The sequence below is a fragment of the Tripterygium wilfordii genome, chromosome 3, assembly GCF_013401445.1.
Source record: "Tripterygium wilfordii isolate XIE 37 chromosome 3, ASM1340144v1, whole genome shotgun sequence".
NCBI classification, from domain to species: Eukaryota; Viridiplantae; Streptophyta; class Magnoliopsida; order Celastrales; family Celastraceae; genus Tripterygium; species Tripterygium wilfordii.
The window spans coordinates 11,504,819-11,530,139 of record NC_052234.1 but is presented as its reverse complement, the minus strand read 5'-3'; the positions used below and the strand labels follow the sequence as shown (position 1 = coordinate 11,530,139).

The following is a 25,321-nucleotide window of genomic DNA, read 5'->3' as shown; positions in this document are numbered from 1 at the left end:
TTTTATTATGTTATTACCTAAGCAATTTTATAGACCTCTTTTTCTATGTATGATGAATGTATCCAAGAAAATTATTTACATACCTTTATTTATTAATTAATGTAGATATATTACAAAACTTAATTTGCATACAATATTTTCTTAATTATTGTAGATATATTACCATATTTGTAGAATCAAATCCAATAATTATAGTTCTTTGTTTATTGGTGATAATACCAAAAATGCCATCCATTAGAATCATAACATGTGGCATAAGATGTCCATAAGAGGATTGATCGGGACTCACCTCGGCCACCGGCTAAGGTAGAGCCGAGGTGCCCATCTAAAGAAAAAGCAAGCAGAGGAGCTCACACAAGACACGATAATTGGGAAGAGAGCATATTAACAATATTGGGATGCAACTTCGGTACAGAAGCCGAGCATACCACCTCGGTAGCATTGGGTAACCGAACACCCAGAGGAATCTAAAGTTCTAAAGGAGACCAAGTTCACTTATAAAAGGAATCAAGATGCAATCACCCTCCTGTAAACCCGCTTAATAATCATGGAGGAAGATATGTACACCTACCATAAAGTAGGGGACCTCCAACACCATGTAAAACATTTTGAACTCTGCACTCTTAATAGTTACTTGAGAGATAGCTTCGAGCACTCTCCCTTTGATATACATTGAACCTTAATAGAGAGGAAGATTTTAAAAATAAATGAGGTTTCGTCATGATCAGAGAATTGGACAAGTACAAAGGGCCAAAGTGGGTAAAAAGAGAAAATATGAATTAATTGTGAATTTTCTGTAATAACGCAAAATTGGTTCCCTCCACATCTATCTGAAACAAAATTCCCTCCTTCCTTTTCTCGTTTTCTGCTCTACCCCCCACCACTTTCCCTCAAACCCTCTCTATCTCTAAACCCCACTTTTGCTATATTGCAGCTCTTCCTTTCTATCTCCAAACCTCAGATCCCACTCGCTGCTTTCCTCGTCCCGCTCCGATACAAAACGATTGATTCGCCGCCAATGTCGGGCGGCGCTCAAACCTCCTCTCGCTCGGCTCCTCCGCCGCCTCAATCAGGCCCGATCCTTCCGCCTATGAGGCGCCATCTGGCGTTCATGCCGATGAAGCCGCCTTTTGCTGCTCTCGATGATTACCACTGCCTCTCATCTGGGAGCGCCGCTCGCCGACTAGCCGATCAGGAACCTGAAGCCATTGTAGTGAGATCTCCGGTGAGTTTTTTGTCTCGTTTGTTGATTTTACTTTTTCTTCGATTGTATTTTCTTTTAATGCTTTTTTGTTTCACTGTTTGGTGAATGCCTTGATTATTTGTTGCGTTTAGGAGAGTTGTTGGGGATTTAATGGAGGGAATCGGTGACCGGATGGTTTTTTCACCCCTACTTAGCTCTTCGTTGTCTGTTTGGTCCTTGTACTCTCTTGTGGCTGTTGTAAGAAATTTATTATGCTTAAAGTTATCTGCAATTGAATGCGTCAGCGTTCAATAATTGTGTCCTTTAAATGCACTTATCATGTAAATATTTATGATTATTTAGAGAATTACGAGTTAGTAGCGCGTTTATCTTGGCGTGGCATCTGTTTGAGGATTACTTGTCGATTGTTCACTTCACCATAAGCATTTTGATTTTACAGTTCAACTTTTCACGTTGCGTATCCTTGTGCTATTTATCTCGAAATAGTGATGATTTTTGGGTGTCTGAGGGTCACTGATCGCCTTCATGGTGCAAAATTTGTCCTGAGTTTGAACCAATTTAGCTTGGCAGCTAGGGTTGCCGGGCTTGTTTGGTGTTTTGTAGAATAAGACTCACTTTGAAGTGCTATTTTGTAAGCTTGCTAGCCATTCTAGGATTTGGTTCACTTGATTTTCATATTTGCTAGTTTTCTACTATAATTGCTAGATTCTTGATGTATATTTCTTTGGCGTATGAACCTGTTTTGGAGTACTTGTAATTATTGTTCTGAAATGCTATCTAGCTTTAACTGGAACCCTATCAAGCCTATTTGCTTGTAACAATTAAGTGATTGTAGCTGATGAAACTGGTAGAACTTTTTTTTCTTCTTCTTTTTGTTAGTGCAATGTGCGGTTCTTGCTTCTGGTAATTTCTTTTCTGCACCGCTAGATACCGCTGCGTAATACTGACCACAGGGAGAGAGCATGTATGTTGATCAGTATGCTGCAATCTTTCCACTGCATTTGTGGCATGCAATGCAGCTATGCGAGGTGTAGAGTTAATCTTCAAGAACCCTATGTACATGTTACTCCAGCTAATAACCAAACGTTAACAATGTGGCCTTAAACTCCTTTATATTGCTGCATTATGAAGGATCTTAAATGAAAGTAAAAGAGTTAATCTGCAATACTACTGATGTTTCTCAGCAATTAAAGCGGAAGAGTTTAGCTGAAAACAATGAAGTTGAGTCTATTGGGTGGGCTAGCAGTCCTGGTTACACCAGTCTATCCAATATTAGTCCATTCCAAACACCTGTGTCTGCTAAAGGTGGAAGGGCATATAATCGGTCAAAGGCTTCTAAGGGCAATAGATCTGGGCCAGGGACCCCAAATGCTGGTGAGGTTTTTATATTTCATTATTCATGCTGTGTATGATTTGCTAACTCAATCATCTTATGCATTTCAAGAAAATCATGCTCTTGTAGATTAACTGCAATGGCAAATATATATTACATCTGTTGTACCACACTACCACAGCATAAATGGGTTTGCATGGTGCATGATCTTTAATTTACTCGAAAACCTCCGAGAACGGAAGTCCTTAAAAAAATGCTCTTTAACTTGCAGGTTCACCTTCAACTTTTACTCCAGGTGGCAGCTGCCGCTATGACAGTTCTCTAGGTACCTTTTGAGAGTTTGATTATAGGAAAAAATTATAATTGATTTGGCTGCTTTCTAAGGAGCTCTTGTCTTCATAGATTGACAATAATATGTAAAAAAATTTCAGGTTTGTTGACCAAACGGTTCATTAATTTGATTAAGCGTGCTGAAGATGGTGTTCTTGACCTGAACAAGGCCGCAGAGACTTTGGAGGTGAAGCTTTTGCTAATTGAAAGTATTGACTACCGAATCCTATATATGACAATGATCAAATCTGTTTGATTAAAACAGGTCCAGAAGAGGCGCATATATGACATAACAAATGTCTTGGAAGGAATTGGTCTCATAGAAAAGAAGCTCAAGAATAGAATACGTTGGAAGTAATTTTCCATAATAAACAAAACTTTCAGAATTTGGAATTTTTTACTCCCATATTTATCATGTTTAGATGAAGTATTATATGTGCACTTATGTGTGGATTGCTTGAATGGTTGAACAGGGGAATTGACGCTTCAGGTACTGGGGAGTTGGATGGTGATATCTCAATACTGCAAGTTTGTAGTAGTCAATTCTTTTTCTACTATTCTTTTGTACCGTCATGTCTATAATGTTTGTTGTATTTCTCTATCTCAATTTGTTACATTCACAGAATGCCCAACATTGCTGCATAACCCCCTACCTCTGCATCCCATAATCATCGTCAAATGATTTAATGAAAAAAAGAGTGGCAGACCAGAAAGGAACTGGCGCACTAATGTGGCTTTATTGAGAAATAAGATTTCTCTTGTTGTTTTTTCCCTGCAGGCAGAAATTGAAAAACTTTCTGTGGAAGAGCACAGATTAGATGATCAAATAAGGTTAAATAGTTTATCTCTTCCTAGAGCAGTTGATGTTGGCTTCTTTAATCTATTACATGTTGCTGATATTTTCCAAAATGTTTACAGAGATATGCATGAAAGATTGAGAGATTTGAGTGAAAATGATAACAAGCAAAAGTAAATCTTCCTCCCCGTGTCTAGTTCATTGTTACTCATGTTGTTTATGCAAATAGAGCACGCTAATTCATCTTTCAATAATCTCAGGTGGCTTTTTGTGACTGAAGAGGACATCAAGAATATACCCTGTTTTCAGGTCAGTGTATTCTGGGTCTTGCACCAAATCCTAAGTTTTATGCTATTATATTCTATGTTCAACTTTCTGCTTATTTAGTCCTGGCAGCTATGATAGTCTTTACCCTCTTCTAAAACTGATGTCGATGGTGTTTTACCTCTATTTGACAAAAACTTACTTGGCATTATATATGGCAGAATGAAACCCTCATAGCAATTAAAGCTCCTCATGGCACCACTCTGGAAGTCCCTGATCCTGATGAAGTAAGATTAAGCATAACATTACGAGAAGAAATTTCATTTGTGCTTGACATTTTAGTTATTAATGTTTTGGAGGAATCATTTCTTTATGTGCCAGGATGTTGACTATCCACAGAGGAGGTATAGGATAGTCCTTAGAAGTACAATGGGTCCCATTGACGTCTACCTTGTCAGGTTTGTCTGCCGTCATATAGAACTATTTTTCACAATCCTAACTCATCCTGAATAATATTTCACTTGCTCTCTTATGAGTTGGATGATAAGAAATTTGAGACCCTTTCTTGTTTTGGGATTCTTGTCTTATTTTTTTGTTTCCTTAACTTTTCATCTATCTTTGCAGCCAATTTGAGGAGAAGTTTGAGACGAATGGTGTCGAGGCCCCCATGAGCTTCCCCCTTGCTTCCAGTTCAGGGTCTAATGAAAACCAAGCAACAGAGATGGTCATGGTTGATAAGATTCGGCAGGAACTTGAACCCCATGTGCCAGAAACTCAAACCACGGGCTGTGATTTTAACGCTTCCGAGGACTTCGTTGGTAGAATGATGAAGATTGTTCCTTCTGATGTTGATGTAAGTGTTCAGTCCTATTTCCTATGGCTAAAGTCTTATGAAGTATGATTTTATAACTAGGATACAACGATGTCCACATGGTCAATTCTGGCCCAAAAATTTTACGAATACTGGTACGATGAATATGTGAAAATTGAAATACCTTTTATGGCTTGGAACATAGGTTCCAAACCTAGATGTACACCATCCAGTAATTATTATACTAGTTTAGTAGCCAAGGAGAAGGATAGAAGTTGCTCGGTTTGAGGAGTGATACATTCTCCCGTAGTAGGATTTTAACCGACAACCAGTCCAAAGCTTGTGATGGAATGACAAACTGAGATGAGTCACTTTATGGAAGATTCCTTCGGGTTAAGCCATTACGATTCGAAACCACGCGATAAGTTTTTTCTGCTGTACCCTTGTATGATTGAGTACAGTTGACCATTGTCGGATCTTTAGGTTGCAGTAGCCTGGTTCCTCTACAATTTGATTTTGGCCTAATGTTTTCTGAAAATAATATTTTCTGTGACAATTAAAATGCTGCCTTTATCTGTTCATGTCATGTACTTGGGAAAAGTTTATTTAAAGATTGCCCTACTACTGTTTCTCTTCTCCATTTGCTAGTAGAATAAAAGGAGCTTGCTTTGTTTATGACTTGTATTCAACATCACTTCAACTGTTATGCATTCAAGAATTAGAAATCTGTGTTTATTTGTCAGAATGTCACGTTTCTTTGTACTGTTGCAGATTGATGCAGACTACTGGCTTCTTTCAGATGCTGGAGCTAGCATTACAGATATCTGGAGGACAGATTGTATCCTTACTTCAAATTGCTGTCCTTTATAATGACATACTTCTAATACGGTGTGAGAATGTTGTTCTTAACATGTCCACAGCGAATGTTGAATGGAATGGAGTAAATATGCTACCTTCTGAATTTGAAATTCCTGATGTCAATACCCCAAGGCCTTAAAATGTGCCTTCTGGGATTCACGGGGTGCAATCTAGTGCTGTTAACCCTAATTAGAGGTGAAGGTTGATTATCCTAATGAGGTATAGCTCAAAACACTGGTCTATACCCATCAACAACCTTCGATGCCCATTCTTCAAGGCTTAAACATGCAAATCGGGTTGCTGAATTGCAGACTGCTGAAACACTTGAGGAAGTCAATTGATGGTAAGCTGGAGAGTTACTGCTATCAGTAAAAAAGGTAACATATGTTTTTGATGGCCAGTTACAGGTGAGAATGATGGATGTTTTGGAAGGGAATAATTGATGCTTGGTTTAGGACACACAGAAACACACAAATTTAGTTGATATGCATTACTGTCATTTATCACCTGCATATCTGCATAGCAGAAGAGTTTTCTTTCTAATCCTTACCGCCAATAATCTTTGTAAAAGCTGAGTACAGTAAAACATTGTGCAATAATGGTGTATCAGATTATCCGAGGCCGGTTGCATTACATTTATAATAATTTCCTAATTTTGTAATTTTAAAGATTTTTTTCACACATGGGATACAATTGCATTTTGATTTAAATTGTTCATACAGTTTCCTCTTGCACTGAATGGTCTGTTCATATGGTCCTATTGTTAATTTCTGGATTTGCCCGAGTTGAAAGAGAACTTCATAAAACCAGTCCTTGAATCTAGATTAGTAAAATTAATGGCACTTTTTGTGTTTAAATTCTTTGTTTTTGTCATGCTTAGTAATATTTGGAAGTCGTATACTCGTATGTTACCTTAGTATTTTTGCCCAAAACTACAACAAAACATACCAATGAAAAAAACATGTTTCAGCCTCTTAAATTACCAGGGAACAGGTGGCACTATATTATTCCTCTAGTATCCCATATCAGAATCAGAGTATGAGGACTGACATTGACACTTGACAGGATTACTCTCAACACTTCAAAGGTTGTGATCTAACGGTAATGTACCATTTGGAATCCAGCTCCGCACCTCGCGTTGTCTTATTGGCCACATCAGGTTCCCCATATGGTAGACTTTTTACATGCCCACCATCCGCCCCAATTTCAGTCAAAGGAGCCCCAATTTCAGTCAAAGGAGATAACTCCAAAAGAAAAAATATATAAAAATAAAAATCAAGGAGAGAACAAAAAATCAAGCTGCCGCAACCTCTCAATTTATTACTATCACGGGAATGACATTAGTTGAAGCATTACCTCGAAAAGCGTTCCTTAGACTATACGCCGTACATTTATACGTATACGCGTATAATTTTGTTTTCCTGGAACTCAATCAAATCCAACGTTTATAAATTGAAATTGAAAGATGGCAATGATTCTTAATTTCCATCCTAAAGTTTTTAATCTCAATAATTTGTCGTATATATTTTTGAGGATTCTCGTAGAAGACGCGTAAATATGGCCACTGATTAAGACAGTGTGAGTAATATAAAGAAATAAAAAATTAACCGTTATGACCTCTACCGCTCTACACCAGAATCAGAGCGAGCGATAGGGACAATATACGCCAATAATTGCAGCCACGGAGAGAGAACACAGAGGCTGAGAGTCAATCAATATGGACGAACTAGAGCCGCCACCGCCGTCAACTCTCCGCCGCCGGAACTCAATCTCAACTTCCGTGATGATCCCCAACAAGCTCGCCCTCCACACCTCCGGTCTCCCCAACGGCACTGCCACGCCTGTACCCCTCGACTTGGAGCTCGTCTCTCTCAACTCCTCACTCTCCTACACCTCCCTCAAAGACATCCTCCCCTCCGCCTCCACCGCAATCAACTCCCCCACAGCCACCGCCGCGGCCTCCTCCCTCTACGAAATCTCAATCCGCAATCGCCTCGTCAAGCATGCCGCCTGGGCCTACCTCCAGCCCATGTCCTCCTCCCCGGATTCCTCCGCCCCTCATTTCTTCAGCCGCCTATGGCTCCGGTTCTCCGCACCTCATAACCTCGTCGCCGATTTCTTCAATTTCGTCAATTGCCAAGTCATTCCAGGGATCGCCCACGCCTTCGACTCGATCATCCGGCTCATCACAGTCCGCTTCAACAGATAACAGTATATAGTATTCTAATCATGTTTCGATGTGGTTTCCCTCTCTTTCTTTACTTTCTTGGTTTCTTTCTATACACCAATAAGTGATGAACAAAGAATCATGCTGTTACAAGGAGAAGAAAGCAATGAAATGAATCTAATTTTTTTTTCTTCCTTTGTTGGATTGTTCTTGTGGGTTTTGTACAATTGTTGTTTACATATTTGTCGATGCCGCTAAAATGGTCTGAATCGCCAGAGCCGGTGCTTGAGCTTGTCATTGCCATGGGCTTCGGTGCCGCTTGAGTCCGGGATAGACGTGTTCACTTCTTGTATATACTCTGTTTGGTTGTGAAGCTTAACTTGTACGAGATTGGATTTTGGTGTTTCTGATATGGCACGGTAGGTAGTGCTACCTGGGGACTTCTTCTTCTTGCTTGAATGCTTACTCGATGAGTCCGGAGGCAGCGGTGGCGCACTTGGAAAGTACTGGCCAGCCTGCTGCAATGTCAGTGATGTTTGAGAACTCGTAAAGTTTTATCATTAGAAGGATTATCAACTTGAAATAGATTTGTGTGTTTTTGGGTATGTTTATGATTGACGTGGAAGTATTGAACCTGTTCTGGCATCCTATTTTTCCAATCAAAATACTATAAGTCTTATTGTTGAATAGTTTTTTGATTGAAGTTTTGTTTTTTTCCTCCTATTGCTCCATGATGAATTGATTTGTGTTTTGACTATGACTGGAGGAGTGGAGGGAACACCACAATCTTTTGTTTGTGAAGTAACTATTGGTGCTAATGTCCAAGAGAGTGGAGGAGTATTGTAATCAGAAGAAATGACAGCGGATAATAAAGAAAAGAAGACAAGACAAAAGGCAAATTTGTATGGATGGTGCCTGATGGGACTGTAATTATGTAAAGAGTGCTGTGGAACAGGGGATTTAGTAAGTCCTGTAACTGGTTATTTCTCAAGACTTAGAATCGGGTTGGGAGTTCGATTGTAAGCTGAAATGCCCACAATTTACCTGCATCTAAACTTAACACAAGCGGCCATGCTCGGAAGGCACCACATATTACGCGGCCGCTGGTTTAAGAATTTTGGGCAAGTTGTTGCTTGTGTTGGTTTGAGTTTGTGTTTATTAATTGGGAAATAAAATTCATGCTATATTAATGAGAGAAGAGAATGGAAAGCTCACCTCACTGCCACTGATGCTGGATTTCCCTGATTGATTTGCCAAAAACTGAAGCATTTCGAAGAATTTAGTCTGACCCAAATCTGTGCAGTTATTCCAGTAATAGATAGCAAACTCCCATGCCCTTCCCCTCAAGTCCTGCAACTTCCTTTCAAGGTCTGGTTCATTCTTTGTTATATAAGGCCGCAACAAAGTATCGTACACATAGCCAGTCCCCTGAGTTAAGCAAGTTTTATTTTGATAACAAATTAAAGAGACAATGTGACACTCAAATGGTGATTTCTCTGTGTTTACCTTGAATTTTGGATACCATAAGTATATGAACAGTACCAGCTTTATCTCTCCATACATGGGCAACCTTGAAAGTGAGCCAAGTATGTATCAGGAACACATTCTGTGTGAATCAGATTTATGAAAATCATTGAATGTATTAATGTATTTGATGAGTCTGCATACCATGAGATAAATGTATCCCCTATCCTTTCGCAGATTGTAAGAACTGCTACAATGGTCCTGTAATATTCAAACGAATTGGCACAAGGGCTCATCAGTTATGTTAAAATATGAATCAATCAAGCACATGTAGGATCAGATTTCAATGATAAAGTGAGTCGGTTAATGTGGTTGTTGCACTTGCCCCATGTCTCTGTTCATATGATGCGGACTGAGAAACTTTCAAGGACATGAAGGTCTGCACTTAATCATATCCGCAATATTTCTCTACCCCTCATTGACTTGTCTAAAATGTTGTTATATGCTATTCTCAAATCAAAGCCAGAGTTTATTATTTTGTTGCCATTCTTGACTCCCTGTCAGGCATAATCCATGGGTTTATTGCAGAGGTTCCTCCACAGATTTTTGATGAACGGTGAAATTGATTAAGAGGCGCCAAATGTTGTTTTATTAGTAAAAATTTCTGGATCTCCAAAAGCAGAAAAGGAATCGATAATCAATTGAAGTGAAGAGCACAATATTGGAAGAAAAGGCTCATACCAATATTGACACCAGAATCTGAGTTCTTCAATGTGAACCCTGTTGATCTCCATAGCCTTGAAGCACTCAAATGCCGGATATCCATATCCCAGGAGCAATCTGTCATTCATAAAAGGCACCATGAGAAGGAGAAGAAGCCGTCAAAGTCAAGAAAACTGTAGGAGCTACCGATCGTAAACAAAGAAAAAGAAAAAGGAACAAAAGGCAAAGATGATGAATAAACATTTATTTAGAACATAAAAGCATAAATATTACATACATAAGAGTTCTGGTGATAAAATCTCCCAACATCTTTAGTCTCTACTTATGCACACCAGTCGGAAATTCTGCAATAAACACAAGATTCAATTGATTCAATCATTTCATTGTGCGCCACAATCATTCTTTCTCAATTGTAAAAATAAAAAATCAAGAAATGAACATAAACAAGAAAGCATCCTGTCGAACCTGTTTGTCGAGCAAATGTAGAAATTCAGGGACTCGAAGAAACTTGCGTTCGTGGGATTCAAAATCAGAAATTCGAAGAAGCGATTAATCAATCGCAGGAAGTAAATTTCAGAAGATCAAAAGACGCAAAGAGTAAAAGATTCTTGAGAAGAAATGTGGTTTACAGCTTTGACAGGAGAAGGATCTGTCGGTTCTGCGGGGGGAATGAAGTCAATGAACAGTCGCGGCTGAAAACTTGAGATCGGGGGACAACAGAAAACAATGTCAAATTGCAGTTTATGAATGAATGCGAATAGTTAATCTTCGGCTATATATATAACTATATGTATCTTTACAGACAAGAGAGAGAAGAAAAATAAAAAGAAATGGAGATTTCTTGTCACGGACGCTTCTCTCAATATTTTACACGCAACAACGCAGAGGAACGGATTTCTTGTGATTCTTCCGAGTCCGAAGTCCGAACCGATTCAACGTTCTGTCGTTAGGTTCTGTTTAGGGCATTTGAGTCATTTCCTTGTACTTTTTTAAAAAAAAGAGTCAGTTTCGGATTTGCCATTTTTTTTTCCCTTTTTTTTTTCCCGAAAATAATATATATGTGAAATTCATGATGTGCACGCCAATATGTGGCCTTATAATGATTTGTGTAATTCCTTGAAGACAAGGCAAAGGAAAAGCTGGTTTTGGATATAATTTTTTTAGTGGAACCCATCATTCGGGGCTTCGAATTCTAAACAGAAGTTCACGCTGGCCTGCCAATGATGAACAAAATTCATAATTTGACCGGAGGTATAAGAAAGTTAAATATTCTCTTTCTTTTGCTTTTTACGTGGGGGGATTGAAGGGCAGAATCGACAATTAGCATTTCATTGACTCATCTTGTCCTGGCCAAACCAAACAGGTGATCATTTGATTTGATGTATGAAAACTCAATATATCCTTAATAATTTTTTTCATAATCAATCATAATAGTATTATGTTATCTAATTACATATTATATTATCTAATTATATTGAATTTCATTATTATGTTATCTAATTATATGTTATGATTGATTATGACTAAATTTATCAAGAATACGTAATACTATCATTTGATGTATCTGTCATTGAAGGCGTCTACTACTGCCGAAACTCCAAACTACTTTCCTTTTGTTTGTGTACTTTTTACTTATACCGTTGTCATTGATGGTTGAGCTAACGTAACAACTCTTATTTTATAGATTTTTCTAGTACTATCTATATATACATGTTGACCCAGTTCTTCATGTTTACAGAAGAAAAGTTGTTGATGGATGTATTATCACTTAATTATTAAAAAAGTCGAAGTTCATTGAACTTGGTTATCGACTTATCTTAGGCAACATATGCATTAATTGCTTTTACGTGGAAAGAGATACTAACTAACCAAAACTTTATTAACAAGAAATGGTTCGGTTGGTAATCGACTAGATCAAGTATACGTGTTCAAGTTTCGATTCCAATCAGAAATATATTTCTCAGTATTATTTAAAAAAGAAAAAACTAAGCCGCATTTGAAAGTCGGAAAAAATGATTTAAGACTTGTTTTTTAAAAAAGAATGACATGAAAAAAAGAAGGGTAATATGCAAGAAAAGTTGTGTTTGGTTTGTGATATTTATCGACAAAAAGATATTTTTCGTCCCTCAACTATGGGGCAAGTGTTTATTTTTGTCCCTAATCTTTTTTTTCTCCCATTTATGTTCCTCAACTATTGAAAAGTATCATTTTCGTCATTTCAAGTAATATTGAGGTTGAAAAAAACCTGATCTGACGAACAACATGATGCCACGTAGGATTTTTCAATGGCCAGATTTATTCGAGGGATAAACATGGTACTTTCCCATAGTTGGGGATGAAAAAGGGAAGAAAAAAAGTTAAGGGACGAAAATGAAACCCGATTAATAATTAAGGGATGAAAAGTACTCTTTTGCCGATATTTATCATTCTCGGCCCAACCCTATGGAAACGCATTAAGTACAGTTTGCATTAATTTGTGTTGCTCAACCGATGCCCTGAAACCAATGGCACCGATTTGTGCTGCCCACGTCCAATGTTAAATTGCAGAGATTGGACTCCGCTTCGGTGCGGCCCATTAATTGCCAATTAAATGACAAAATGGTCCGCAAAGATTTTAAAGAATGCCTTTTCGCCTTCTAAGTCCCGCTGCTCGAGCCATTCATTGCAGGTGGTGTTCAACTCTTGCATATCGTCGTCGTTTTATTCTTCTTCTTCTTTCGGCTCCGCGAAAGAAGCACAGTGGATCAGTTTCAAAGTGTAGTGCCAGAGATATGAGTAGTAATAACTTTGATTTTGAGACTAAAAGGCCTGTTAATTTCAGGTTATGCAATTTGTCCAGGTAAATTTCATGCTACGATGCTATTGTAGTGTTTTATTTGATTTCTTACTTGATGACAGTTTTTTGGCTAATTTTTCATGGTCAGTTACACAGTGGAGGTGCTGGAGATTCACGCCGATAATCCTAAATTGCAGGTCTTGGTCATTCCTGGAAATCCAGGTTTGCGGTTGTGGTGTATATATGTATGAGTTTGAGCACTAATTATTGTAATTAAACTTGTGGTTGTGGTGGCTGTGGTAATTGTCGCAGGTATTGTTCAATTTTACAAGGATTTTGTTGAATCACTATTCGAGCAGCTTGGAGGAAGAGCGTCCGTGATAGGCGAGTTATGCCTGTTTCTTTGTCTTCATCTGCGCTGGGTTCTGGTTTCCACATTTGAGTTTGTTTGACTAATTTAACCTCTTGATAATCAACAGCTGTTGGACACATCTGTCAAACTAAGAAGGTGATTGCATTCCCTTTGCTAAAGGCACTATATGATCCGACGTTTTGTTTTTTGTTTTGTTTTATTGACTTGTAGAAGACCTGCAATTCTTACGTTGATTTGTTTTGCTAGAACTGGGAGCGTGGAAGGCTATTCTCACTACAAGAACAAATTGATCACAAGGTAACTTCATGATTTCTTATTGGCTTTGAGAAGATTGTTGGGCTTTTCGTTTGTCAATAATTACTTTTGTTTTCTGGCTGAAAAATCTTTTGTCCTGATTGGGATGAAACTTTGTGGAAACTTTCAATTGATAAGCTCAAATTCTGTTCTAAATTGTAAGAGCATTAGATATCCAAAATTCAGCTGATGATTTTTTTGGGAAACGAATTGAAGTGCATGGCATGTATCACCAAGTTCATTTTCTTCTAGGATGCCTTGTTTAAAATTCCGCAACTCTTACCCAACTCTGTACCAGTTCCTGGTGGTAGGCTTCTAGTCAGCTTTTGCTGGAGGAATTATTTTCGTTTATGATGTAACCAGAAATACTAATATGTTATTATCATCTCCTTTGATTTCGTACTTTTGCAGGTGGACTTCATTGGGCAGGAACTGCATAATTCTGGAGTCCCATTAGTCCTGGTGAGGTACTTTCTTTTTATAATTAATTTTTCTCCTTTCAATGTTATTTCACCTCTTGTAAAGGGGATTTCATGTTCTGATTCAATGATTGGCTGGTATATAATCTGGATAGTTGTGCGTCTTTGATGATAAGAGCTGCTGAGTATGTTCAATGCTAGCAGCAGTGCTCATCTTACTGAATGCTTTTATCTGATGGCAAAATGGTCCAAAATTTCCAATTATGAGAGTTCAATAGCATATTGTGGTGTTTTTGTTTTTGATAGTTGCTTCAAGAAAAGCACTTATAGCAATATCATTTTGTTGCAACGACCAGTATTTCTGCTATTTGCTTCAAGAAAGGAACCTGGCTGACCACAAAATGTTTGGTTTTATGGTGATGAACTGATGACGACAATAGCAATGGTTCTTTGAAGATTTGTGTACTGTCACCTCTTGTTTCCCCTCCAAGATAGTTCACCCTTATTCTATCTTTCTCGTTAATTTAAGAAAAGAACCCTTAACAGTTTTTACTTACACTTGTAAGGATTGTCATGGAATGTGAGTTTCTAATCTAAAACTTTTAGTAGCTAATGTGAATTTCTCTCTGAAGCTTGGGCACTCTATTGGTTCATACATAGCTATTGAAGTGCTAAAGAGGTGTCCAGAGGTAATTTCTCTATTTGAATTCTACAGTTTTGACATTTATTTTGCTAGTTTCGTAATCATCTGGCCTGAAAAAACAGGTCTTGACATAAATTCCCTCTTTTTTTCACAGGTGATATTATGTATTGGACTATATCCATTTTTGACACTGAACCAGCATTCAGAACGCCAGTCTATCATTGGGAAGATTGCAGCGTAAAGCTCTTTCCTGTTATTTGTTTATTAGTATATCACTTACTATTGTCTTTACTGTACAAGCATGCATATGTGGAAGTTATTTTTCACTATTTTAAAAGAAAATGCATTCTCTGTGCTTCCCCCGCTTCACAGATTTCCGTTAGGTTTACATAATAATGGACTTTTTATTTTTATTTTTTTGGTGGAGAACTAGGTTCGTGGTTAAACAAGAACCAATTACTAAATAATTAATAGAAAGAGACGTAGAATATGCATTTTGAGTTGTTAGATATCCTGTCTTAGAAATTAGAATAGGCATCCTTTGGAGTTAAATAAGTTTTTGGTGTATTTTATTTACATATATACAATATTCTATCTGTTGGTTAAATAAAGTTTGGTGGCAATATTTGTTGGGAAATGGGTTCTAGATGAAAATATGTATATTATGGGATGATTTAGCTCCAAACAGGTAACTAAACCTTTCAACTATAACTTGGGAAACAGTACCTAAGAATGTAACTAATTGCTAACGAAACAACTGTACTGCAGGAGAAGAACAAGGGCTGCAACTAGAATTGGTTTCAAGAAACCTGAAAATCTTTTCCTTGCCTGGACACCTAAGCTAAAGAAAAACACCTGGAATTAAATTAAAAATACGCAATAAGACTCATAACATAAGCAATTCTCCAAGAGTATAAACCAATGGAAAGTTTCAGGTTTACTGGTTAGCGCAAGCTTTCTTACATGCAATATCTTTCAACTATTTTGGCTTGAAACTCATGCTCTCTATTCTATGTTTTCAGTTTCAGCCACATGCCATCAAAGACTTGAGAGACTTGCAATATCTTTCAACTATTTTGGCTTGAAACTCATGCTCTCTATTCTATGTTTTTGAGATTAATAGAACAAGTTTGTAAGTTTCAGGTCCTCGGTTTTGTCTGCTGGACTTAGTTTTATGGTAGCATCATTGGGACTGCTACCTAAATGGGCTTCGAGGTTAATTGTTTCAAATTCTGTTGGGAAGTCATGGTCCAAAACTGCTGTTGATGCTCTCTGTAGTCATTTGATGCAGGTGAACTTTTGCTTTCTAATACCAAGTAAAGAGTTAGCTTCTTGGCCAGAAAAGATACTTCTCCAAAAATTGTGAACATTCCACCTTGATTTGACATTTTGATGATTCATTCTTTTACAGTACCATACCATGCGTAATGTGCTTTTCCTTGCAATGACAGAATTCAAAAAGGTAATCTTGCCTGCAAAGTTTCAGCCATAACAACTCTGATTTCTTCTTGCATAACATGTTCTTCTCTAGAATTATGTTTTGGAACTTCTTATTACGTTGCTTTTGATGGTTGGTGTGATACCTTATAACTAATGAAGGCAATTCTTAGGTTTCCACACCAAAATTTATCTTCCTTTTAGAAATCTTCTGGCGTTGTTGTATATCCAGTTACCAGGAAAGCATTTTTATTGTCCTCTGTTACATCATGGCAATATGAATGCTACCTGCAAATCCAATTTGTAGGTTGTAAGAAACCACACCACCAGGTCCTGGTTAGAATTAGTAGCCTCTTCATAGTCAGTACTTCTGTGTACTTGAGTTTCCTATTGAGGCTCAAATGTTGTTGTCTGATGGACACAAGGGAAAAAGAACATACATATACATAACGCAGAAAGAAATTTTCTCCTCTTATTCCAGAATACGATTATATTTGCACAATTATGTCTACACTGCCTCTTCCACTTCAGTCTTCAGCAACCTCTTCTCCTTTAGCAAAAGATTAAACAAGTGATTTGAGACATTGTGCTGACTATGGTTTCTTTTATGTAGCTTTCAGACACACCAGATTGGATGTTTATGAGACAAAACCAGGGAAAAATTGTATTTTTGTTTGGCATTGACGATCACTGGGGTCCCATGCAAGTGTTTGAAGAAGTAAGTCTTAGAATCTTGATTTTTGAGTTCATTGTGGGATTGCTAAATTTTTCTCTCTAAATTTTATGAGTGTTATCATGCACTGAGTGGTAGTGTGGCACTGAGCATAGAATCTCAGTTGCCACTTGCCACCCTACAGGATGTTTGTTTTAGCTGGAAGTATGCTGTAAATGCAACTCTTGGAGTGGTCGGGTGTAAATGCCCATGGATTGAAAAATAAGCCCAACATGAATCAAATTTAAAGTAAAGTAAAGCAGACAACTTTCATAACTCTATTTAACTACACCCTTAAAATGGAGAAGAGCCAGGCATTTGGGAACAATGGTATATGTGGGTGAGGTTTTTGGTGATGAGAAGAATAATGATATTTCTTTCATGGCAAATTTGTTAAGAATCAGGCTGGACTTGCTGTTATATTGAAAACTTCTTTGAGAAAACACATGCATTAAAGATGAGAATCATTATGAAAAGGGGGAAATGATCATACTTGTGGTTAATTCAAACTGCTAGGTAAACTGGTAAAGACTATGCTATGGCATAAAAGCACAATGGCAAGTACTTTTTTGTCGGCTGTGAGCTTGCAATTGCTGCAGTGACTGTCATGATCATTGCTTTTGCAGCTTTGCTACATTTCTTGTGATTTGATGCACTCTTCCTCATTTTGTTGGTTTTCTTTTTGTTATCTGTTTCTGCTCACAGATTTCCAAGAAAGTTCCAGGTATTGCTCTGTCAATTGAAAGGGAAGGCCATACTCATAGTTTTTGTTGCACTGAGGCTGGTTCAGTATGGGTTGCTCAGCATGTAGCAAGCTTGATAAAGAATCAAATATCAAGCAAATAAGGTCAGACTCATTCTCTGCCACATTCTTGGGCCACAGCGAATTGATTTAATATAGTTATATTCGCTGGGAGCTGACTACTCGTAGTCCTTTATTCATCAGAGTTTGTTTATGCATATGGAACACAATTACACGAGCTATGTATGATTTTTTTTTTTTCTGTTTTTGTTTTAATTTCTACATTGTTCTTGAGTCCTTTCAAAACTTTTGGAATGTAGAACTCCATGATGATGGACAGCTTTTTATTATAAAGACGGCTCTTCCATGGATCCTCGTTAATTATTTACTTCTTCGAAAGTGTACGTATATGCATATGCGTCAAATTACTTGAAGTAGAAGTACTCTAAAACTTGGAAACTAGAATCACAGCGTATGTATCTGGCCTTGAGAGTTCGAGGGAAACAAGTTTTCCGAATAGGGAAATAGCTCCTAGAGTTTGACCATAAAGTTAGAGCTAAATTCCCAGTTGATTTATTTTTATTTTTTTTGGAAAGGGTATAAACCCTGTAGTAATCTTCATTTAATGTGGTTGTGACTTGTGAGGCTTGGTGAGGCATCTATGCAGCCCAATGCCTTGTGGGCCTTAAATTTCATTCCGAGAATAAGGCCCATCACATTACAAAGCATTGACAATCTCACATTAATTTAATAATTTTTATTCGATGCATTTTGGGCTTGTCAAAAGGCCTCCAACAATACTACAAGACGCACAAGTTGTTGAAAAGATATCGACAGCCTAAAAAATGAAGTTGCGGGTGGGTGGGATGCATTGATGATGGGCTCGGGCCTGTACTAACACTACAATTGGCCCAAATACATTAAGCCCATTACTCAATTAGTCTTCCTTGCGATTCTCACGTAGCTGATTATTTTTGTAAGTAAGCATTAGATCAGAGTCAACTTAATTTGCCTCCGTTAACTTTGACATGGGAGATGTGACACGTCAACACAAGTCACAAGCTCCCTTATCCTTTATCCATCATGAGGGGCAATCTCTGAAATGACTGTCTTTCATGTCATAAAGACTTTGTCCATACAACAGTGACCATCTTAGATTTTTTTTTATGTAATCTACGGTTGTCATCAGGCTGTCATGCTTTTCAAATAACAGGGAAGTCAAATTAGCGCAGATGCTCCTCTTTCACTCACATGCAGTATTTAAGTAAGCACCACCCTCGCCTATTCTCGGTCAAAACTTCCCCGCTCCTCTCTCTCTCTCTCTCTCTCTCTCTCGCTCAAAACATGTCCACTAACAAGAGAAGGTTCGTCCTTAGCAAAGTCTCAGTGAAGCTCGGGTGCACCAGCAGCTGCATGAGACCAAAGCTATCCAACATTTTCAACCCAAACCCCAAGCCCAAGCCCAAGCCGCCACAGACGCACCACCACCACCGAATCAACCACCACTACTCCTCCTCTTCAACCTCATCATCTCGAAACACCACCACCACACTCTCTCCAACCACACCCACGCCGCCCCCACGTTACTACGACAACTGGGACACCACCGAGAAGTACACGAGTCCGAGAAGTGTTGGTGCGTTCGGGCGCGTAGGTGGGGAGAACGTGGCAGTGGAGAAGGACTCGGATGACCCGTACTTGGATTTTCGACGTTCAATGCTTCAGATGATAGTGGAGAACGAAATATACTCCAAACAAGATCTCAGGGAACTTCTCAACTGCTTTTTGCAGCTAAACGCACCGTATCATCACGGGATTATCGTTGAAGCCTTCCGTGAGATCTGGAACGGAGTGTTCTCGCAGAAGCTGCGTACTGGATTCGTCTCACGTGACTTCTAGGCCTATCACGTGGTATATTTATGCAGCCGCAGCCTAACAATTATATATTGGGTAAAATAATCTAGTGTACGTGTACAAAGAAGCAGTACGTTATGTATTTTTGTTTATTAAATCTTTGTTTTGGGGATTGAAAGTCAAAATCCGAGGGCAGGCCAGAGAAGGCTCCTCCTCCTCCCATTAGGGAGGGAGGGAGAGGGCCACAATGTCAGTCAGCCATTAGTGGTGTTTAATGCAAAATATTATTAATAAATCAGTACAATATTTTTGTAATTGTATTTTGTGGACCCACTGAGTTGTTCATTTTCCAATGCATATACTTAGCAGAGAAGAGGAGAAGAGGAGACTTAATTTAACATTGGTATCAGTGTACGTATTCATGCATATATCGATCATATATGTGCAGAATCACAAGTTTAATGGTGTAATTTAATGGGTGGCTTGGCTACGTTAGACTCATTATTTAAGAGGAAGATCCCGGATCAAAATTTCATTTTCCGAAATCATTAAATTTCCTGCATGAGCATTGAAGGCATATAATTATTATGACGATTATACTGTCAACGATCGAGTATGGATGGTCATCGTCGTAGCCATAATTGCGTTGTCGTTCTTACAGTGATTTAATTTTGTCTTGTCTGTATTCATGATGAATCTGCCTCGTCTTTCTCTTGCGTGCTAGGCTTACTGTAATCAATTTGTAGTCATCATGATCTCCTATTGTTTTAGTTAATCTAATGTTTTTTTTCTTCATATAATATACAATCTCATGATCTTGATCTGAGTATAAAGAATTACAAAATTACTTTCCAATTTTTAGTTGTTTTTGATAGGGGTAGCGTAGCATATTGGTATTGCACGTAAATACACGAGGGCACGGCTTGTTTTTAGTGATGATCATTTTTTTTTAAAAGTCCACACACACTGACACACACATTGATCTAGCTAAATAACAACTTAAAAAGGAAACTATGTGACCTGTATGTAAGACACCACGCTAGCGCCAATATTCTACTACGAGGAATCATTGACCCATATATATATATATATATATATATATATATATATATATTCCGAGTATTTGATTTTTTTCATTCTTGTCCTGAAGGGACTCCTCGATCAGTCTCCGAAATACTTAAGCTCGAATTTTTGTTATAATCAAAAATTCCTCTGTTCAATACGGCCATCAAATAGATGTGCTTGCTCTTAACTTGAGCTGTTAACTCTGTCTATTTCATGCTGGCGACAGGTAAACCCAAACTTCTGGGAACAAAGTTGAAACCCTCGAAGGAGAGTTAACATCACAAAATCTCCCATGAGCTTTTAGTCCATGTATGAAAATAACATGAAACTGTTGAGTGTCAAAGTTGAACTTACGAATTCTCACATTTACATGAAGTTACCATAGTCAATTTTTAGGCTCAATACATGTTACAAGTGTGAGCCAAGCTGAACTTTTTACTTATATATCATACAATTGAGTTATTCCCATCAATTTTGGGACTAGTCTTGGCATATCATATATCATATATATATATATAATAACTTAATCAAGTTGTTCTCTCTTTATGTCTCTCTCTATATATATATGAAGTTGCCTGGTCAATAAGGGATTGATATTGTCTTCCATGAAAGAAATAGTGATATCGATAGGGAGGGGAATCTTCTAAGGTAGTGGAGACATGATGGGCCTTCATTAAGGACAGCCAGAAGATTGAACTCTGTTTGTGTGCTAAATATTCGTAACAGTCTAAGTATCGTATTGCCCCATCTCAAGTTCTCAACCATGTACAAATCTTTGCCACTAAAAGGAAATCATGATATGATTGTTGCATCCGAATCCGATCGATATATATATAATGTGTTGTAACAGTTGTGTGTATGTCCTTATTGATCGATTCAATTGTTAGTAACTTAAGAGATAAGAAGTTGTAAGTAAACACAAATACAAATGGCAATCTCTATCTAATTATCTCCTTTTCCTTTTGTTGGTTTAGATAGTGGGGGACATGCATGTTCACTAGGGCTGTGCACGGTCCGGTTAACCGGACCGTGGACGCCAAACCGTCACCAATCCGGAAATTACGGATTTGTATTTTCTGAAACCAAAACCAATCCAAAACCATCAAAACCCGTTACTACGGTTAACCGACTAACCGGTTCGGTTTCGGTCCGGTTATGGTTTTTCGTAAAATATCTATTTTGTAAGCAAATCTTAAAGGATTGATAAAAATGTTTCAAAAAAAATCTCAATGAATGATATATATTATATTAATATTTCATAGTTAATCACTTAATGTCTTAATCTAATGGTACATAACATTAGTAATTATATATTATATCTCAATGGTCCATATTTAAAGACATTATAGTATTAAATATTATATATTATATATACCGGTCCGGTCCGGTTAACCGGTGGTTACAAAAATTCCAAACCATATCCGGACCGACTTAACTCGGTTGGTTTCGGTTTTTAAAACCGTTTGACCAAACTCGGTCAACTAACCGATCCAAACCGGACCGACCGGTCCGGTTACCGGTTTTGATCCGGTTTTCGGTTTCATTTGCACAGCCCTAATGTTCACTTGTGGTATTTGTGGCCTGGCAAAAGCATTTCATTATTTAACTCCCTATTAACAAAAAGCGATAAACCTCATGTCACCAGCTCACTCTGGCAACGAGAACTGATTGAGCTTCTCCCTATTAACAGAAAGCGATAAACCTCATGTAACCAGCTCACTCTGACAACGAGCCTGATTGAGTTCATCCATCGCCTGATTAGATTTATCCATCGTTTTCGTGACAGCTCTGTGATAATATACCATTGAAAGAGCACCTAATGGGAGTAGAACTTGTGACCTCTAACTTTGGTAAAGTACGTTACATACCTTGTCACTCAACCAACCGAGAACCGAGCTACGCCTCTTTGGTATCTAATCATTAGTTATTATGAATAATTTGGCAATCAAGAGACTGATTAGTTATCCAATCATTAAAATTTGATCTAAATTACCTTAATTTCTTCTTTTTTTTGTCTAAAAACATGAAGAAGGAATGTATGTTTCTTCACTTTGATTCACATTCCATTGGTCTAAGAAACTAAGAAAGCATTGAATTCTTTGGTGATAGATCATGATTAATAGGGACCCCTGAAAAAGGAACCCAATAGAGGGATTGGTTCAATTTTGTAGAGGGTGCCAATAATGTATAGGACCTTATGTATAGGAATCCTAACGAAATGTATCATTTTGATTTGGAAATGACGGTTTGCATCTCATGTCGACAAAAGGAAAAAAATAAATGAAACAGGTCAACTACTGTCCATTGCTTCATTTTTTTGTCCCTTAAAAGATAAAATGACCCTAAACCCCTTCCCTCAAAAGCTCTAATATCATGATGTTTCTCTTTTTAGGACATTTAAATTTAGGAAACTCACTTCATGTCGGCTGAGTGAGTACCTACAGGGTTCTTGAGCAACAACTTTATTTATCTATATATATATATATATAGACTGCAGGCCAAGAGAAATCACCCAAACCCAAGCCCGCCTAGCTAATAGCCTAATACAGCAGACTCTGCTAGTCAGCTGTTGTTCGAAAGAAAGAGCCCAATACAGGGAAATAAGATAAGACGAAGAAGGAAAATAAAAGCCTGGCTGGCCCCCATGCTGTCCAAGCTTTGCCTATCGTGGTCGTCAAAGGTGAAATCCACTTAAAATATGATAAAAGTATACATTTGGTCCCTTGACTATATTTTCACTTTCATTTTTGTCCTTAAACTGTTTTTACTCTTAATATCATCATTTAACTATTCAAAGGTACCACATTCGTCTCTCAAATGATTTTGACATCAAGAAAATCATACATGACATCCCAGTTAAAGTAATTTTTTACACTTATCATCCCACTTTGTGCAAATTTTACATCTGTCATTTTACAAAATCCCCAAAAAATCTAACTCTTCAAAATCCCCAAACTATTTTATTGTATAATTTAAGCACTACAAGTGTTGACATTAATAATTTAGGAATAATAGTGTTCAAGTTTACCGATGAAGATTACTCCGATATGTCAAATAGATGTCACGTTGGATTTTTTCGGCTACTCTCTCACTTGAATGACGAAATATATATCTTTCAATAGTTGAAGGACGAAGTTAAGCACAAAAAAAGTTTAAGAACAGTGAAACGAGGAGTATAGTTGAAGGACCAAATGTTATTTATTGCCCTTAAAATATTGATTGTCATTGAAACCACCCTGCCAGCTTGGGAAGAAGCATTTAATGTCAGAAATCCACACCCAAAGAAACGACTCTGCTTTGGAAAACAAATAATATTATCCGCTTTGGAGTTCCGGTGTTTTGTGGATATATAGGATTTTTCTCATGAGTTTATTCATCTCAAGCCCAACAAATGAGCCAAGCTAAACTGATCACTAAGCCTATGAAAACTCTAGTTAGTTGTCTGAAAGTGTGCTTAATCATATGTATTCATCGGAATACTTGTATCTTACTGATGTGGTATTATGTTTCTTAATTATAACATTTAATACACGAAAATAACCCCAGTTATTACTCACACTCATACACTTCGTGTCTTCGTTTGCTCCGAGTAATTTTGGGCAGTAAAAGTCACGATTCACACGTCACTATCCCCGCCCCCCTTTGATAGAGCTATGAACATCCTCATTCATAACCTAGCCAGCCACTGAGTCTAAGATGAGTCACAATCACAGTACTCAGCTCCTGGAGTACTGACAGATTCATGCATTGCAAGTCTATTAATCCAGTATTAATAGACATGGAGTGTGTTAAATGTGCTATCTATCCATCTCTTATGTACAAGTACTCGAGCCCACTCCATTTTATTGGAACACCCGACACCCAACAGCTAGAGCTATAATACAGTTACAGTGACCCTTACCATATGGATTATCACGAGTTAATGGACAGACACCAACTTCTATACTCATTGTTTTGAGATGGGAAAATTTAATTTTCTTGGAAAGTGAAGATCTCATTAATGAATTAATGGTCTCTTTATATATCTCTAAGTTTTCATAGAAAAATGTATTTGGGTCTGGGGTTTTCCAATGTTTTTGACAAGTAAAAGCCTGCAGAGTAATAGTCCATAGGGTTTGTCTGTTCGAGTTGGGAAGTGATCGACTGCAATTATATATTCACAGATTAACGCTATGGTCAACATTTTCCTTCGCAGCACAACTACATATGTGTGTCTATACATATATATATATATTTAAAAATTACATATATAAGGAGATTTGCAATTATTCCAAAAGCATTAATGGCACATGGAAATTTCAAACGGTAGGAAAATTTGGGCAAGGAATTTGAACTACAAAATTTGCAACTGAATAACTTTGCCATATATAAAAGGAACTAACCCCACTCATGAACTAATTAACCCTGTTCATTTATAGTGTCATTCCTTAATCCTTATCCGCCATTAGTTTACTTTCTGCGCATAATAATGAAATGTAAGTAATATCTTACTCTGGTAGTCTGTCTGGTGTGGCGGAGTTGGTGTGAAGTTTGAACAGCTCAGTGAACTAATCCAAATACTGAAAATAAATTATACTAATTATATGTATCCCATAATATGTGTTTGTATATATATATGTATATATTACGTGCCCATCTCGCTTATTGTGAGATTGGAGTAATAAAAAAATAGAGTGGCACAAGGTTTAGAAGCTTCGGCGCCCGGACAAGAATATTACCTTGGAGAGTGAAATAAGGCATCTTATTAGCAGAAAACGCTTCTTGAAGAACATGGATGCTCTCTTTTTTACACCACACATTATACAACTGTATCAATCACCACATATTATTGTCCTAAAATAGCCAATACCCAAAACCTATCAAGACAATGTTGATGTATATTACTATTTTATATATATGTATGTACGTATGTGGTAAATGGATCAACCACTTGGGTGATAGTTTAATGATGAATTTCTTTGAGGTCAAACTGTATGTAATCGGAAGGTCTTGAGTTCGATTCTTATTGATAGCAAATACCCGGAAACTATGCGTTGGATTTTTGTCCAATTTACAA

The 25,321-nt window shown here is 37.6% G+C and overlaps 4 protein-coding genes and 1 long non-coding RNA gene across 10 annotated transcripts; 4 read left to right on the top strand and 1 right to left on the bottom strand.

Annotated features, from left to right (window-relative positions):
* Nucleotides 1–809: 809 nt before the first annotated feature.
* LOC119989119 (transcription factor E2FA-like) lies at nt 810–6,253 on the top strand. 2 transcript variants are annotated; one of them, XR_005465734.1, is made up of 15 exons: nt 1,019–1,225; nt 2,389–2,578; nt 2,809–2,862; nt 2,969–3,054; nt 3,133–3,221; nt 3,341–3,395; nt 3,646–3,698; nt 3,786–3,836; nt 3,924–3,972; nt 4,149–4,214; nt 4,309–4,385; nt 4,552–4,780; nt 5,510–5,576; nt 5,659–5,815; nt 5,908–6,253. XR_005465734.1 is itself a non-coding variant. In XM_038834444.1 (14 exons), exons 1-14 carry the CDS (start codon nt 1,019–1,021, stop codon nt 5,733–5,735), a joined length of 1,350 nt encoding a protein of 449 aa, XP_038690372.1. In that variant the 5' UTR covers nt 810–1,018; the 3' UTR covers nt 5,736–6,253. The 2 variants fall into 2 exon arrangements, 1 of the variants encoding a protein (XP_038690372.1); XM_038834444.1 differs by having other exon boundaries at nt 810–1,225; nt 5,659–6,253.
* Nucleotides 6,254–7,152: 899 nt separating this feature from the next.
* LOC119986583 (putative HVA22-like protein g) lies at nt 7,153–10,860 on the bottom strand. 3 transcript variants are annotated; one of them, XM_038831217.1, is made up of 7 exons: nt 10,416–10,860; nt 10,228–10,294; nt 9,969–10,067; nt 9,432–9,488; nt 9,270–9,333; nt 8,979–9,191; nt 7,153–8,281 (listed from the first exon to the last, which is right to left on the bottom strand). In XM_038831217.1, the coding sequence occupies exons 2-7, from the start codon at nt 10,257–10,259 to the stop codon at nt 8,018–8,020; spliced, it is 729 nt and encodes a 242-aa protein (XP_038687145.1). In that variant the 5' UTR covers nt 10,260–10,294; nt 10,416–10,860; the 3' UTR covers nt 7,153–8,017. The 3 variants fall into 3 exon arrangements, with proteins under 3 accessions (XP_038687145.1, XP_038687153.1, XP_038687136.1); XM_038831225.1 differs by having other exon boundaries at nt 7,153–8,278; nt 10,580–10,860; XM_038831208.1 differs by having other exon boundaries at nt 10,580–10,859.
* Nucleotides 8,168–8,977, top strand: LOC119986600. 2 transcript variants are annotated; one of them, XR_005465297.1, is made up of 2 exons: nt 8,168–8,309; nt 8,530–8,977. It is a non-coding gene; the product is annotated as an uncharacterized LOC119986600 (long non-coding RNA). The 2 variants fall into 2 exon arrangements; XR_005465298.1 differs by having other exon boundaries at nt 8,170–8,309; nt 8,533–8,977.
* A 1,539-nt stretch (nt 10,861–12,399) lies between the features above and the next one.
* Nucleotides 12,400–17,728, top strand: LOC119986711 (lipid droplet-associated hydrolase). 2 transcript variants are annotated; one of them, XM_038831391.1, is made up of 13 exons: nt 12,400–12,789; nt 12,875–12,948; nt 13,039–13,110; nt 13,206–13,234; nt 13,346–13,396; nt 13,805–13,855; nt 14,445–14,501; nt 14,610–14,692; nt 15,599–15,746; nt 15,867–15,917; nt 16,506–16,610; nt 17,310–17,451; nt 17,667–17,728. In XM_038831391.1, exons 1-12 carry the CDS (start codon nt 12,572–12,574, stop codon nt 17,448–17,450), a joined length of 1,080 nt encoding a protein of 359 aa, XP_038687319.1. In that variant the 5' UTR covers nt 12,400–12,571; the 3' UTR covers nt 17,451; nt 17,667–17,728. The 2 variants fall into 2 exon arrangements, with proteins under 2 accessions (XP_038687319.1, XP_038687312.1); XM_038831384.1 differs by having other exon boundaries at nt 12,401–12,789; nt 17,310–17,727.
* Nucleotides 17,729–18,668: 940 nt separating this feature from the next.
* LOC119995306 (transcription repressor OFP6-like) lies at nt 18,669–19,534 on the top strand. The gene has a single exon (XM_038841776.1). It carries the CDS (start codon nt 18,691–18,693, stop codon nt 19,243–19,245), a length of 555 nt encoding a protein of 184 aa, XP_038697704.1. The 5' UTR covers nt 18,669–18,690; the 3' UTR covers nt 19,246–19,534.
* The last annotated feature ends 5,787 nt before the right edge of the window (nt 19,535–25,321 follow it).

Excerpts from the sequence above, each read along its gene's own strand:
- LOC119986711 (XM_038831391.1), top strand. The coding sequence starts at position 12,572 with ATGCCTTTTCGCCTTCTAAGTCCCGCTGCTCGAGCCATTCATTGCAGG. Across the intron at positions 13,397-13,804 it reads AAGAACAAATTGATCACAAG|GTGGACTTCATTGGGCAGGA; the intron begins GTAACTTCATGA and ends GTACTTTTGCAG. Across the intron at positions 13,856-14,444 it reads CTGGAGTCCCATTAGTCCTG|CTTGGGCACTCTATTGGTTC; the intron begins GTGAGGTACTTT and ends TTCTCTCTGAAG.
- LOC119986583 (XM_038831217.1), bottom strand. The coding sequence starts at position 10,259 with ATGTTGGGAGATTTTATCACCAGAACTCTTAT. Across the intron at positions 9,489-9,968 it reads AGATTCTGGTGTCAATATTG|GACCATTGTAGCAGTTCTTA; the intron begins GTATGAGCCTTT and ends TGAATATTACAG. Across the intron at positions 8,282-8,978 it reads CCAGCATCAGTGGCAGTGAG|CAGGCTGGCCAGTACTTTCC; the intron begins GTGAGCTTTCCA and ends CTGACATTGCAG.
- LOC119995306 (XM_038841776.1), top strand. The coding sequence starts at position 18,691 with ATGTCCACTAACAAGAGAAGGTTCGTCCTTAGCAAAGTCTCAGTGAAG.
- LOC119989119 (XM_038834444.1), top strand. The coding sequence starts at position 1,019 with ATGTCGGGCGGCGCTCAAACCTCCTCTCGCTCGGCTCCTCCGCCGCCT. Across the intron at positions 2,863-2,968 it reads CCGCTATGACAGTTCTCTAG|GTTTGTTGACCAAACGGTTC; the intron begins GTACCTTTTGAG and ends AAAAAATTTCAG. Across the intron at positions 3,837-3,923 it reads GAAAATGATAACAAGCAAAA|GTGGCTTTTTGTGACTGAAG; the intron begins GTAAATCTTCCT and ends CAATAATCTCAG.